The sequence below is a fragment of the Gorilla gorilla genome, chromosome 7 (assembly GCF_029281585.2).
Source record: "Gorilla gorilla gorilla isolate KB3781 chromosome 7, NHGRI_mGorGor1-v2.1_pri, whole genome shotgun sequence".
In the NCBI taxonomy this organism is placed as follows: Eukaryota; Metazoa; Chordata; class Mammalia; order Primates; family Hominidae; genus Gorilla; species Gorilla gorilla.
The window spans coordinates 64281463-64296621 of NC_073231.2; the positions used below are offsets into that span (position 1 = coordinate 64281463).

At 45.6% G+C, this 15159-nt stretch overlaps 1 protein-coding gene and 1 long non-coding RNA gene across 3 annotated transcripts; both read left to right on the plus strand.

The window, feature by feature from the left end:
- Positions 1-2013: 2013 nt before the first annotated feature.
- Positions 2014-7793, plus strand: PENK (proenkephalin). 2 transcript variants are annotated; one of them, XM_004047048.5, is made up of 4 exons: positions 2014-2184; positions 2272-2328; positions 2797-2937; positions 6810-7793. In XM_004047048.5, the coding sequence occupies exons 3-4, from the start codon at positions 2800-2802 to the stop codon at positions 7473-7475; spliced, it is 804 nt and encodes a 267-aa protein (XP_004047096.1). In that variant the 5' UTR covers positions 2014-2184; positions 2272-2328; positions 2797-2799; the 3' UTR covers positions 7476-7793. The 2 variants fall into 2 exon arrangements, with proteins under 2 accessions (XP_004047096.1, XP_018888439.1); XM_019032894.3 differs by lacking the exons at positions 2014-2184; positions 2272-2328; positions 2797-2937 and adding an exon at positions 3040-3164.
- Positions 7794-10232: 2439 nt separating this feature from the next.
- Positions 10233-12069, plus strand: LOC129524158 (uncharacterized). Its single transcript, XR_008667857.1, has 2 exons — positions 10233-10308; positions 11666-12069. It is a non-coding gene; the product is annotated as an uncharacterized lncRNA (long non-coding RNA).
- Positions 12070-15159: the final 3090 nt, after the last annotated feature.

Genomic DNA, 15159 nt, shown 5'->3' on the forward strand with positions numbered 1-15159 from the left:
TTTTCCAAGATCCTAACGAGCCTTTGTGTCGCCAGAGTGCAGAAATGCACTGTTTCCACTACTGCGCGCTGTGCACCCTTAAAAAGCATCGCGTGATGTGGTCATTCCAAACACACACACACACACACACACACACACACCCCTCAGCCTCCCGCTCCTGATTATGTGTTTAAAGTTCTTAGGTGATCCCACGTTCGCAAGTGCTCAGCTATAGCAAGTTTTCTTTAATTTTAGGTAGAATTTGTTCATGCAATACTTTCACACTGAGTACTGCAGTGGAGTCAGCTTCCTTTCCAAAGCCCAGGCAACAAGGAAAAATCTGAAGTAAAGACAGAAGCTCTCCTTTGCCTTGGGGAGAGAGTAAGGAGCTAGTAAGGGGCCCCATGATGAAAAGAACCTAAAGCGGGAAACATTGTCTTTTCCTGCTCAGAGGGTAATGCTGGCTCCCTAGGGCTATGTCCGGCGTTCTCCAGCCCCACTCCAGGGCTCTGCTTTCCCGACCTTGCTACCGTGATGCCCCGGCCGGGAGGCAGGCTGTGCTCGGGTGCAGCTTCGGGGCTAATCCGAGGGCTGCGTGTCAAGCCCGCACATTGAGGCCTGCGGAGAACTGAGACCCCAGTCCCCGCAAGCCCAGCCTACGCAGGAGAGCGCTGCCCTCTAGCGACTATAATGGGACATGCAGCGCGGCCCGAGCCCCGCGGGAGCAGCGCCGCTGCAGGTCCTAGCGACTGTAGAAATCAGCCCTTTGCAGAGGGCGCAGAGGGCCTGGAAACCTCTGGGACCTTTTCCCAGGAACTGTTTATGGTTTCCCCCTAGGTCTAGGAGAGATGGATGCATAGGTGGATTGGATACATCGATGGTAGATGTAAGGTAAGCAGACAATGGTCACAGATGGAAAGGTGGACGGACGGATGACGGATGGTTAGGAAGATGTTTTGAGGGCTTGCTATAGTGCCAGGCACAAGGCTAAAATATTTCGTCCACTATTTCATTTGATTTTCTCCAGAACCTTATGAATGGCATATTACCTCTGTTCCTATTTTTCAAATAGGGAAACTGAGGCCTCAGGCAATGTAAGCAGCTTGCGCTTAGCAATGTTTTGCAGAGCCAGGAAGCGGGAAAGCGTGTCTTAATGGACAGTACCAGCCTCCACAGTGTGCCCTCGGCCCCCTCCCGGTGGAGAAGAGGTTCCAAGCCCCGGCGTCCCGGGTAGGGTGTCCCTCATCCCTCCCTCCCCACCACACTCCTGGCGCGCTGACATTACACCCGCCCCGGCATCCCCCTCTCACCGATCCAACACCCCCGGACACCCTGGACAGCGCTCTCAAGGCAGTAGGTCTTCGACTTGGGAGCCCTGGGGAGCTGGTTAAACACGATCCTCTCCCACAGTGGCTGAAAAGCGCGCAGTCCCGGAACCTGAGGGTTTACCTGCTTCTACGCTTGGCCAAGGGTCTCTAACTGGAAAGGTGAAAATTCTGTCCCGAGATTTTAAGATTCCCAGAAAGTTTCAATCGTTCAGTTCCTGTAACCATTAATTGAGCGCCTAAACTGCGCGCCTTGACGCTGTTAGATGCTGCGGTAAGGAACTCGGAGTCAAGTGTGGGGGACAGGTTGGTCAATAAATGACGACATTCCGGACGGCTGTGCTTGGTGCCCACGGGGACCCGCGAGGGGGCCCACGGAGGAGGCGGGAAAGGGACAGGTTCACCGACCCGCTGGGTCTCCAGCACATTCCAGAAGTCTAAGCCAGTCCATCTATCCTTCCAAACGCCCCCACCTCGCTTCCCTCCCTGGAGCCCGCATCACACGGTGCAATTTCGGTGACTTTATGCGGAGAAACTTGATCCTATCTCACTCTCCCCAAACTTCCTAACTGCCTTGGGTTTGTCACCTGGCCGTGTGGGGAGCCACCGAGCGCCCCCTGTGGCCCCCACCCGAGCTCGGCGGGGGGAGCGGCGCGCGGGTGCTGGGGGACCGACCCCTCCCGCGAAGGCGTCGGCGCGGGGCTGGCGTAGGGCCTGCGTCAGCTGCAGCCCGCCGGCGATTGGGGCGCGCGCGCCTCCTTCGGTTTGGGGCTAATTATAAAGTGGCTCCAGCAGCGGTTAAGCCCCGGGACGGCGAGGCAGGCGCTCAGAGCCCCGCAGCCTGGCCCGTGACCCCGCAGAGACGCTGAGGACCGCGACGGTGAGGCCCTACGTCCGCCAGCACACCCGGGCCCGTTCCTCCCCGACGCCCGCCCTCCTCACACTTGCCTTCTTCTCTTCCCTCTAGAGTCGTGTCTGGAACCCGGCTTTTCCAATTGGCCTGCTCCATCCGAACAGCGTCAACGTGAGTGAATTTGCCCGAAGCTCGTCTTTGCTGCGCGGGTTTGGGGACGTCTGCCCGCCCTCTTTCCCTTCACATTTCATTGCATGGGTTCCCCAACAGCGTTCCCTGGTTCTTCTTTGTGACCCCAGTCAATGTCCTGCCTCCCCCGGCTCCCGCTTTCTCGCCCCTGGTCTGCGGCGTTCTCTCCGGAATCTTGCCCTGGGCCGCGGACGCCCAGGAAAAGAGCCGGGTGCCCCAGGCAGCCTCGCGTTGGGGGCGACCGCGCCATCCCGGGAACCGCGAGGCGATCTGAGTCGCCTCCAGGTCTACCTAAAAGCTGTCGGCCGGGAGGGCGGGGCCCCAGAAAGGAGCATTCCTGCGGGCTTTTGCTCGACGATCCCCTGCTGAGGCTGTCGCGGCGAGGGTCCTGCCGAGGGACCCGTTCTGCGCCCAGGCAGGCTCGAAGCACGCGTCCCTCTCTCCTCGCAGTCCATGGCGCGGTTCCTGACACTTTGCACTTGGCTGCTGTTGCTCGGCCCCGGGCTCCTGGCGACCGTGCGGGCCGAATGCAGCCAGGATTGCGCGACGTGCAGCTACCGCCTAGTGCGCCCGGCCGACATCAACTTCCTGGTGAGTGTTGCGCGCGGCGAGTGTTGCGCACCTTGTGAGACAGAGTTTCCGCAACAGTACGCGGACTGCCCCCGGCCCACCGCGCGGCGCGTATGGCGGTTTGCACCGGGTCGGAGCCGCAGCGGCGCGAGCCCGTGGTGACCTGGGTGTCTCAGCTGTTCCTGGAACACTGACTGAAGTCCTGCCCTGGCTCTTAGCTTCGGGGATCCGCGACTATCTGCGGACCGGTAAGGGTAGCGGTGTCGCCGCACAAACCAAGTTTGTTTTAACCCTGGGAATTCGGGAACCCCGAGAAGTCCTCTGTTCAGCACCTCGGATAGCACTGGGTTCTCTCCTGGGCTGTCAGAAGGAAGATGGCTGTCACCACAACTCCTAACATATCCCAGCTAAGGGCCCCTCCACACGCAGCCATCTTCCCATCTTTCCCACAAATAATGTAATTTTTCGTTAGTGACATTTCGGTGCCTTTCTTTAGATTTATGTTCCCCAGCTCTCTTAACCTCAGGTTCCTCATTCCCTACCCTCACCTGTAAATAGGAGAGAGCAAAGGGATGGAAAAGGGGTACGGGCAGAGGAAGGCGAAATAACCGTAGACAGGAAAGAGTTCAAACTGTCTCACTAGCCAGTGATGCTGGAATTCAACTTCTGTTTCGACTGCCCTTCGTAATAGTAACTAATACAACAGTTTAATTTGGCTATGAGAAAGGAACAAGAGAAGTGGCCAGTGTCCAATGGTTGACAACAGTCCAAAGATACACTGCACTACAGGGGGTTGGGGAAAGAAAAAGCTGAGGACAAAATAACTTTCATTCTGATCATGGTTCCCCATGGGCTGTCGAATCACCTCTGGTGCTCTACTGAGTCTGAATCTCCAACCTCGAGACTCAGGTAGCTTCACTTTTACCAGCTCCCCTGACAATTCCTTTGCATTGTTTCTGAAATTTGTTGAAATTTTATGGTGACTTAAAAAGCTCATAGAGAATAATGTATTCCTCCAAGCTGCTTTGGGTTCCACGTGGAATTGAGGAAATTTTACCTTATGTAGATGTTTGAAATGGGGAGAAAACCAAGGAACAGTTTCCAAATATCTGTGGTATATATTTCAGGTTAAATGTTTGTTTGTTTGACCTGTGCTAACTTGGCATTAAAGAGAAGACACATAGGAAGGTTGTATATTTAAACTATGAGAAAAATGTTTCATCTTCAATAGGAGAAACAATCCCCTTCGCCCATCTTTCTTCTTTCTCCTGTAGTCATGAGCTTTTAACCTATGCCTAAAAATTGAGCCAGTGCTACAAATATAAGGATAGATCTTGTGGATAAAGAATTTTAGACACAGAAGGAGGAAGAGAAATCCAAAACATGCCATATAGAAGACTCCACTTTCTGACCCCATAATTCCCTGTGCCCAGTCACACATATTTTGAGCTTTGCCTGCTCAACATGTCAGGGGCTCAGCCCCCTCCCTTAGCTTTCTCTGCCATCTGAATAAAGGTTATATGGATTCTAGTCTAATTTTTCTAATCACACAGACTGACCCCAAAGTAGTATCATATTTACTTAAATTATGTGAGTTAGCAAATTAATATGACTGACTTTTAATCATGCCTATTCAAATGGGTTTTTTTCATACTTAATCTGTTTGATTCACCAAGCTCCCAAAATGCTACTAATCTTCCTTTTGCATTGTTGAGGAACTTGAGCAGAGCTCACTGGGTAGCAGCTAGCCCTTCCCTGGTATCACCTCAAATCTTGACTTCTCTCCCTCTCTCACCCTCTTCTCATGATGTAACAGGATTGTGGGGGAGGAGAAGAGGAAGGCTGCTCTTTCCAGAATTTTCCTTACTGCTTTTTTTGCTCTTGTTGTTATCACTTATTACTATTATCATTACTTTAATCCAGGTGGTGGAATGGCACATGTAGTGTTAGCAACTTGAAAAAAATAGATAATAAGAAACCATCAATAAAAATAGTCTTACAGAAAGGCATTTTGCATAATAACTGATTTGCATTGGACCCTACATTTAGGGTTGTTATTGTCTCAATGACAAAAGGTTTACTTAGTGACTGTCTCGCTAGAATTACAACATTCTGGGATTTTGGCTCGGATGCAAAAGACGTGAGAAATGAGGTTGCCTAGCCAAAATTATGTAGTGAAATCAATGTAACAAATATTTATTGAGCTTCTACCATGAGAAAGACACTTACGATTGGTACTGTGGTGGATGCAGAGATGAGCAGGCATGCTATGGCTGATGTCCAAATAGAATTTCCCATCTAATGTGATCTTGACCATACCACACAAAGTGTGGTAAATACCACAAAACATGCATACATGGTTATAGGAGCCATCAGTTAACATCACTACCTTAGTAAGAGTGCATTATTCTGATATTTGTTACTGTTTGGTTTTGAAGGAATCTCACATCACATACATTTAAAATTCTTTTGGTATTAATATGCAAAACATTCAACATTAATTTTTAACAACAAGACCACTTAGATACAACTTTAGAATGGAAATATTATTGCCCCTTAAATATCTTAAGCTTCTAATGGTGTTTTTATTTGTTCATCATATGTCAGGAATAAAATAAGACATTTTAATTATTAATGGATCATCTTTAGATTCTTATGTAGTTATATATTTAATCTTCTCAGACATGAAGCTTAAATACTCATTAAGAGCTTACTAAATACGTGCCTTCAAGATTTTGTTGCACTAATAAAATGCTTTCTTTCATTGTGAAAATAATATATGTGTATTTAACATCACTTAATATACCAGTATATTTTAATATCAAGAAAGACTTCAGAGGGCTATAAAAAACTCCTGAAATGCTAAGAAATATCATGCATGTTTTGTAAATGTTCACATATTAGTACTGTCTTTATCATACCCAAGTGATGTGTTAAATAGAAAAAAACTTAAGATCATTCGAATGTATAGACTTACAATGATTTTGTATTTAATATTTATATAAGAAAAAGGAAAGAATGTATGCTGATGATTCCTATTTTACCAAACACCATGATTTCCATTGAAAAATACTTTTTCTGTACAACAATGACTAAATGTGAAGAAAATAAACATGAATAATTTGTGCACTTGCATTTGTATAATTTTATATCTGATCTCATCATTATAGACATTTCATTCAAAATAATAAAGTCTGTTGTATCCAGCAAAGAAAAAAGGAAAAAAACAAAAGATCTGTACTTACAACAAATTAACAAATTAATAAGAATGCAAATAATTCATAAGATTTAAATTGAGTTTTTAGGATGTGTTTATAAACTTTTTTTAAATTGTTGTTTTTCTTTGAAGATTGAAAGTATTTGCCGGAATACTGGATACCATTTTAGGTAAAATATTAACACAAGAAAGCAAATGACCCTTAGGTTATTAATATTGATTTTATCTCTAAGACAAGAAGATGAAAGGAATTTTGAGGAAATATCCCTGATTAGGTAAATAAAAATTTTTCCTTTTTGGTTAGAAAAATCTCAAACAAAATTATATCAGAAGTGGAAAATTATCCAGTGAAATTAGATTGTGAAAGCCGTCAATCTAAGTTAAAACTGCATGGAAAAATTTTTTTTTTAATTCTTTAAAATTTCTATGGGTTTAAAATCCAAAGGTAGATTCCTAACTGGATTCAGTGAACCCCTCCACTTTCCCCTTTCCAAATTTTATTTGTTTCATTTGCATGCTCAGCCTTATGAAAAGTCGTGATAAGAAATTGGAGATGACCTTATTATAATAAGGAAGTTATTATGTCAAAGCAAGCATATTCTGGTCCACAAAAGTTCATTTGCTTAATGAAATCACAGAAGCTTCTTTTTATCATTACGTCAAATTGTTTTCCCAGGCTTGCATAATGGAATGTGAAGGTAAACTGCCTTCTCTGAAAATTTGGGAAACCTGCAAGGAGCTCCTGCAGCTGTCCAAACCAGAGCTTCCTCAAGATGGCACCAGCACCCTCAGAGAAAGCAGCAAACCGGAAGAAAGCCATTTGCTAGCCAAAAGGTATGGGGGCTTCATGAAAAGGTATGGAGGCTTCATGAAGAAAATGGATGAGCTTTATCCCATGGAGCCAGAAGAAGAGGCCAATGGAAGTGAGATCCTCGCCAAGCGGTATGGGGGCTTCATGAAGAAGGATGCAGAGGAGGATGGCTCGCTGGCCAATTCCTCAGACCTGCTAAAAGAGCTTCTGGAAACAGGGGACAACCGAGAGCGTAGCCACCACCAGGATGGCAGTGATAATGAGGAAGAAGTGAGCAAGAGATATGGGGGCTTCATGAGAGGCTTAAAGAGAAGCCCCCAACTGGAAGATGAAGCCAAAGAGCTGCAGAAGCGATATGGGGGCTTCATGAGAAGAGTAGGTCGCCCAGAGTGGTGGATGGACTACCAGAAACGGTATGGAGGTTTCCTGAAGCGCTTTGCCGAGGCTCTGCCCTCCGACGAAGAAGGCGAAAGTTACTCCAAAGAAGTTCCCGAAATGGAAAAAAGATACGGAGGATTTATGAGATTTTAAGATATTTTCCCACCAGTGGCCCCAGGCCCCAGCAAGCCTCCCTCCATCCTCCAGTGGGAAACTGTTAATGGTGTTTTATTGTCATGTGTTGCTTGCCTTGTATAGTTGACTTCATTATCTGGATAACTATACAACCTGAAAACTGTCATTTCAGGTTCTGTGCTCTTTTTGGAGTCTTTAAGCTCAGTATTGGTCTATTGCAGCTATCTCGTTTTCATGCTAAAATAGTTTTTGTTATCTTGTCTCTTATTTTTGACAAACATCAATAAATGCTTACTTGTATATAGAGATAATAAACCTATTACCCCAACTGCATAATATCCTTGTAAGTCTCTTTTTCTCCAAGGCTCTCATTTACCTTTGGGTTTCCGCATCAATCCTAGACTCAGGGACAGTAGAACCATCTGCTTTTGACATAATTTTGACATCATAATCATTGTCTTTCTTCTCTTTCAGCCAAGGCTCAAAAACATTTTTTATTTAATTCCTCACAGCATGAAATCTTAGATGAGTAAACACGTGGGAGCAAAATAAAATGTATTTTCACTCTCTTTTCTGGAAATCAGATACATGAAGAAAAACCAAAGCCTAATAAAGGAGCCAGCTATGCCCCCATTAAACACACATACACTCACACACACATACTTGCATTTACATCAGATGTGTATGTCTCCTTTCTTCAGCAAAGTATTTTAGAAGTTAGTAAGAAATTAAAGATAATTTAGTCCAATTTTACAAATGAAGAAAGGGAAGCCAAGAAAGGTTGTGTAGTTGGCCCAAAGTTGCCCAGCAGTTGAAGGACAAAAATAGGATTAAAACCCCAAACTTTTTGTGCCCAGTCAATATCCTTTTCACTGCGGTTCCTTATCTCCTATCCACGTCACTAGTAAGAATTGTAAGAACGTGGAACTACATCTTAGTCACCACTGTACACCTCTACACTTATGACTGTAGCAGATTCTCCAATATCGGATGAATGGATATATGAATGATGAATAAATTAATTTGGTGACCAGATAATGAGGAAAGATATTGTGAGTGTTTTGTAAGGTAAATCCCCAAAACACAAGGTGCTTATGACTACTTCATATTAATGAGACAATGCTCAGATATAAGAAATGTAACTTTTCATTTTTCTTTTTTTATTATTATTATTATACTTTAAGTTTTAGGGTACATGTGCACAACATGCAGGTGTGTTACATATGTATACATGTGCCATTAACTCGTCATTCTGGTTTCTCTTCAGATCGTACAAATCTTTCGCCTTTAACTTTTCATTTTTCTAACTGAAACAACATACGGCTTAACCCCTACTCACTAAATCATTTTTCCAGGACCCCCACCAACCCTTTCTCTTGTGTTTCTCAAAACATTGGAATTTAGCAACTCAGGAAAGTGGGGGACGAGTCTCTGGTCTGCAGTCTACCAAGGCTGCTGCCGAGATGCTCACTGTGCAAGCCTGTGTGCCCCATCTGATAAGGCAGCTGCACTGTGCTCGGCAGTTTGTTCTCTATGTACAGCCCTGCCAGGGCTCACAGGCCATCCACATGATCATGCTGTTAGGAGACCCATCTCCTGGAATTAGTGCAAGGAATCACAGGGCCCCACACTCACAGAGCCCCAACTCCATCAATCTTCCTAATCCTTGGTAAACTATTTTTTTCTTCCAGGCAAAGCCCGGGAGGAAAAAAGATAATACAATAATTATTGATAAGATAATACCATTATTATCTCACAATAGTCCAATATGTATATCTCATACAATGTGTTTGAGAAAATAACAAAGTTCACCATCAGACAAATACGTTTTTTAAAGCAAGCGCAGTTTCATGCGCGTCGGTGTGAAGAGACCACCAAACAGGCTTTGTGTGAGCAGTAAAGCTTTTAGTCATCTGGGTGCAGGCGGGCTGAGTCCGAAAAGAGAGTCAGCGAAGGGAGATAAGGGCGGGGCCATTTTATAATATTTGGGTAGGTAAAGGAAAATTACAGTCAAAGGGGGGTTGTTCTCTGGCGGGCAGGTGTGGGGGTCACAAGGTGCTCAGTAGGGGAGCTTTTGAGCCAGGACGAGCCAGAAGGAATTTCACAAGATAATGTCATCACTTAAGGCAAGAACAGGCCATTTTCACTTCTTTTGTGGTAGAATGTCATCAGTTAAAGCAGGAACTGGCCATCTGGATGTGTACGTGCAGGTCACAGGGGATATGATGGCTTAGCTTGGGCTCAGAGGCCTGACACACAGTTCTTTTTTTTTTTTTAGAGATGAGGGCTCACTTGGTTGCCCAGGCTGGAGTGCAGTGGCTAGCTCACTTCAGCCTCGGCTTCCTGGCCTCAAGCCATCCTCCCGCCTCAGCCTCACAAAATGCTGAGATTACAGGCGTGAGCCACCACGCCTGGCCAAGCACAGTTTTTTTTATCTAGGAGGCTTTCTTCTCTTTTGGGGAAGCAGTGTAGACTGGGCTAAGGCACTCATGGTAGTTAACAGACAGTTGTCTGCGGCTCCATTTCACCCTCCACCCCCCAACACTCCCCCCCGCCCCACGCCCCGCCGGTCGCCTCCGCCAAGGGCCACACGATGCTCGGGGTGGGACAGCGTCACACACTTGCAGTTCCTCAATTCTCTTATGTCTGGTGTAGAATCGGGAACCTAGAGGATGCTTCAAAATTGCCTAGGGAAGGAAGGAACAGAGGAGAGGGGTCGGGACACGAGGAAAGGGGGAAGGGGCGATCGGGGATGACTCCTCTCCAGGCCGCGGAGCGATGCCAACCAAGGCTGTGCGCCCGCCCCGGGCATTACAGGACGCAGGACCCCCTCCTCCAGAGGTCCTCAGCAGTAAGTACGGGCGGTCGTCCACAAAACATGACTCGAGGGGTTTGCGTAGGCCTCACTCACTCTCCAAATTTCTCCTGAGCTGTCTGGCCTTCAATTTGAAATTCCAGCATTAGAAGTTTGCTTTCCAACTCTTAAGGGCTTTGATGTTTGATGTTTTTAAGAATTTCCTATTTGAATTCTGAGGGGCCCAGGCCCCCTAGGTTGCTATTCTAAGGGCCGCTAGCCGGACTTTGTTGTGGCACTCGGTGCGTACTCAGCGCATATGTCTGAGTTCTGAAAACACGAGACAGGCTAAGGTGGGGACTAACCTAGGACTAGGACTTGGGGTGAGATGAACCCAAAGCCACAGCTGATTTGAGAGGGTCTCAGAGAAAACCACGTGGAACAAGAAGAAGGAAAATCCACAACCTGCAGAGGGCGCTGCTGCTCCATTCCCCGCTCTCCCGGTGCTGGGGCTGGTTCCTACCCACACGGGCCTTCCACTGCCACCACCAAGCCTGCGTCCCGCTCTGGGCTCCCTCTGAGAGTTCATTTGTGAGGCCAGGCTGCCTGCATCGAAATCCCAGGTAGCTGTGTGAACTGCAGCTCTCCCTGCCTTGGTTTCTCCTCTGTGCCTCATTCAGTTGTTGTGATAAGTAAAATGTGTTAGGGTGTAGAGTCTTTAAGCCAGGGCCAGCGCACAGCAGCACTTACAGGATTAGCAGCCACGATTGCTCTTCCACGTGGATCTTGGGCTCCCCCACCCCACCACACACACCCACTTCACCCTGGCTCTTTCAGAAATTAGATACCATCCATGAGCCTCCGTCCTGGTCACCAGGCAGGGGGCTCTTTTCTGACAGTTATATCCCACGAGGCAGAAACTGCTTGCAAAGCCGCCTCATACTCATCTTCACTTTTTCGGTTTTCTATTACAAACCTGGAAAACCTGTGTAATCAAAGAATTATCCACATGTCATTCTGCATTTGTCCAAACCACAGAAGGTCCAACATCAAGAGCGAACCCTAATGTAAACTATGGCCTCTCGGTGATAATGATGTGTCAGTGCAGGTTCATCAACCTTAACAACTGGACCTCTCTGGCGGGGCCTGTTGATCATGTAGGAGGCTGTGCATGTGCCCGGACAAGGAGCATACAGGAAATCTCTGTACCTGCCACTCAATTCTGCTGTGAACCTAAAACTGGTCTTAAAAAGAGAGAGGGGAGAGAGAGAGAGAGAGATTATCCAAAAATAAAACGCATGAAGACTCTGAGCCTTGAGCTAAAACGATTCTTAGGAGAAGATAGGGGAGGGGTGTAAAGCTTTGACCATTTTTATTTATGTGTTTGTTTTTCTTCTTTTCCTGAAATGTACAGAAGCACCCCCGCATAGATCAATTCATTCATTCAACAAATGAATATTTGATGGAAGAGGCTCCAGATGGAAGGAAGAGCCAGTGCAATGCCTCAAAATGGAAACATGGTGTATTAATGGACAAGCAGCAGGACTTGTGAAAGCCTGGGACGAGGGCTTGGGATTTTATTCTCAATATGATAGAAAATGATTCAAGGCTGAGAGCAGGAGAGTGGCAGGATATACTGACATATTTAAATCTCACTGTCTCCCACAAAGAACAAGTTTTATCTCTCCTCATGCTCCTGAGAGAAGAATGTACTGCTTATCTACCATCATTTCTGCATCCATCAAAACATCTGGGTTTACCTGAAAAAAAAATTATATAAAACTTTCAGTGTTTTCTAATAAAAATGCAATGAATACATTTTCTTTATCAATTCCTATCCCAAAAATCAGAACTCACAGCACTCGCCAATAGCTTTGAGAATGACAAATTACAAACAAAACAAAACATACAATTACATTATTGGCCAGGCACGTGTGTCTCTGCAGGGAGTGCAAAATTCACATCTGCAGAGGAGCTTGGCAATAGCCTAAACACAACCATCCATGTTTCATGCTTATCCTTCTTCTCTTACCTTTTTTTTTTATCAGGTATAACATAAACACAAAGAGTTCCACATATCACGAGGGCACTTCTCACTGGATTGCTATGAAGGAAACATTCCCATGAACCACCCTCCAGGGCAAGAAAGAGAATATCACCAGCATCTCAAAAACCCCACTCATGGCCCCCCCAGTTAACCATTCTTCCCTTCTGCCCAAGGTGACCACCCTCAGGACTTTGAAAAACCATGGATTAGTTCACCTGTTTTTAAATTTTATAGACATGGAAACACAATTTTCCCCCCATCTATTTGGCTCCATATTTGATTTGTGAGATTCATCCATGGTGTTGCATATCGACATGGTTCATTATTTTTATTGCCACAGAGTATTCAATTGTATGAAAATACGACAGTTCCATTTCATTACTCGTGGATGCCTGGATGGTTTCCAGGTTTTGGCTATTGCAAATAATGCTGCTATGATTGTGTACACTTTATTCTGCCACGTTTCTTTCACTTTGTGTATCTTGGCAATATTTCTACATCAACATGTGAGTCTACCTGATGCATTTTAACTACTGCATGGAATTGTGTCATATATATGCTTTGGGTTTTTTCTTAATAACTCCACTAGCAATTAGTTTTTTTCACATTACAAACAGTGCTTCAGTAAACATCCTCCACTGTGTCTCTTAGCACACATGACACATTTCTCCTGGGTACTTAACTGAGAGCAGACTTGCCAGATCATAGCGTATACATGTATTCAACGGTCGTTTATAGCGCCTGACAGCTTTAAAGATTTTGTACTAGGCTGGGCGCGGTGGCTCTCACCTGTAATCCCAGCACTTTGGGAGGCCAAGGCAGGTGGATCACCTGAGGTTGGGAGTTTGAGACCAGCCTGGCCAACATGGTGAAACCCCGTCTCTACTAAAAATACAAAATATTAGCTGGGCGTAGTGGTGTGCACCTATAATCCCAGCTACTCAGGAGGCTGAGGCAGGAGAATCACTTGAACCCAGGAGGTGGAGGTTGCAGTAAGCTGAGATCGCGCCATTGCACTCCAGCCTGGGCAACAAGAGCGAAACTCGGTCTCAAAAAAAAAAAGAGTTTGTACTGTTTTGGACTTCTACTTGCAGTGTAGCCCACCAATACTTCATATTGTCAGTCTTTTCAAAGTAGGCCATTCTGTTTTAATTTACATTTCCCTAATTACTAATGAGATCAAGCATCATTTCATATGTTAATTGATCATTTGGATATCCTTACTGTTTTGCTTTTCAAGTGTGTTTTTCAGGGTACATATCTGAATGATTTTCTGCTCTGCGGTGAATTGCCTTAGACCCATCAAATGCATGAGTTCTTTAAGCTATAAATTACCTTCAAGAATCATTTTTTATCACCTTGTTACAATCCACACAAGCCTATCCATCACCCTGACTATAGACTTACTCCATGACAATGCTAATTTATCTTTTGCTGCCTAGCAAAATACTGATAGGCTTTCTGTTTTTCCTTCCAGCTTTTGTGTTTAGAAGTCCTGAATGGAGTGTTGGGGTTAGAACAGCCCTCTCCCATAGTCAGCCTTACCATTCTGCTGGTCTCCTTGCAGGCTCCTTGGGATTAGGAGAACTGGGCAGGTCCTCCTAGGACCTTCCACAGCAAGGTGAGGAGCACACCCCACTTCTGAGGGATTCACAGGTTTTGATGACTGAGTCATTTCAAGGAGCCACTCCATCCCAGGCCGTCAGCGAGGCGCCCCCTTCCCTTAGCCACTAGGCTTTAGTCTGTCACCTCGCCCCTGGGGTTTCTTGTTGCTCTCTTCCCTGGAGAACTCTGGAGGACCTCAGGCACACTCTTTGCTGGCCACCTTGCTTACTCTCATTTTGATATTGATCTAGAAAGAAACTGGAAGGGAGAGGGAGTTGTAGACACGAAATGAAAGAGCCAAATTTCTAAAATTCCTCTTTCAATTTATCAATCAAGTAGAATACTAGATCTTCAAAGAATCCAGAAAGGACTGAGTAGAGGATGGGCCATGAGGAAGGCACGCAATTTGAAATCAGCAGTGACGTGATAGGAGAGGCTACTCTTGTTAAAGAATTGTCTGGCGGGATAGAGACTTAGGTGAATTTGGAACTGGCAATAGAGAATTTGCCCAGAAAGTCATTATTTCCTTTTCATTACCCAAATTACTAACTGAATAAATACTTATGGAGCATATACTATAGGCCAGGGGTTCCCAATCCCCAGGCCACGGACCAGTACTGGTCCATGGCCTGGTAGGAACCCAGCAGCACAGCAGGAGGTGAACGACAGGCTAGTGAGCATTATAGCCTGAACTCCGCCTCCTGTCAGGTCAGCAGCAGCATCTGATTCTCATAGGAGCGTGAACCAACCCTACTGTGAACTGTGCATGTGAGAGATCTGGGTTGCACGCTCCTTATGAGAATGTAACTAATGCCTGATGATCTGAGGTGGAACAGTATCACCCAGAAACCACCCCACCCTGGTCCATGGAAAAATTGTCTTCCACAAAACCGGCCCTTGATGCCAAAAAGGTTGGGGACCACTGCTATAGGCCATGCACTACCCTCAGCTCAGAAGCTACTGAAAATGAAAGTCCACCTGCTTTCTCAAAATTTACATTCTATGGGTAGAGTGAGGCAATAAACAACAAGTGACAGGCAGATTTTAGGTAGTTCTAAGTGCCATAATTGTTCTTCATAAGAATTCTTAAAGGCAGATCTATACAATGTTTTGGTGAAATTCATCCTTCACCTTCTGTAACTCCCACAGAAGTAACCACTGTTAACAGTTTGGTGCTTAATCTAAATATATTGTCTTTATTAATGAATACACACACACCTGCATTCATGAACACATGCACACAGAGTTTTATTTTT

Excerpts from the sequence above, each read along its gene's own strand:
- PENK (XM_004047048.5), top strand. The coding sequence starts at position 2,800 with ATGGCGCGGTTCCTGACACTTTGCACTTGGCTGCTGTTGCTCGGCCCC. Across the intron at positions 2,938-6,809 it reads CGGCCGACATCAACTTCCTG|GCTTGCATAATGGAATGTGA; the intron begins GTGAGTGTTGCG and ends TTGTTTTCCCAG.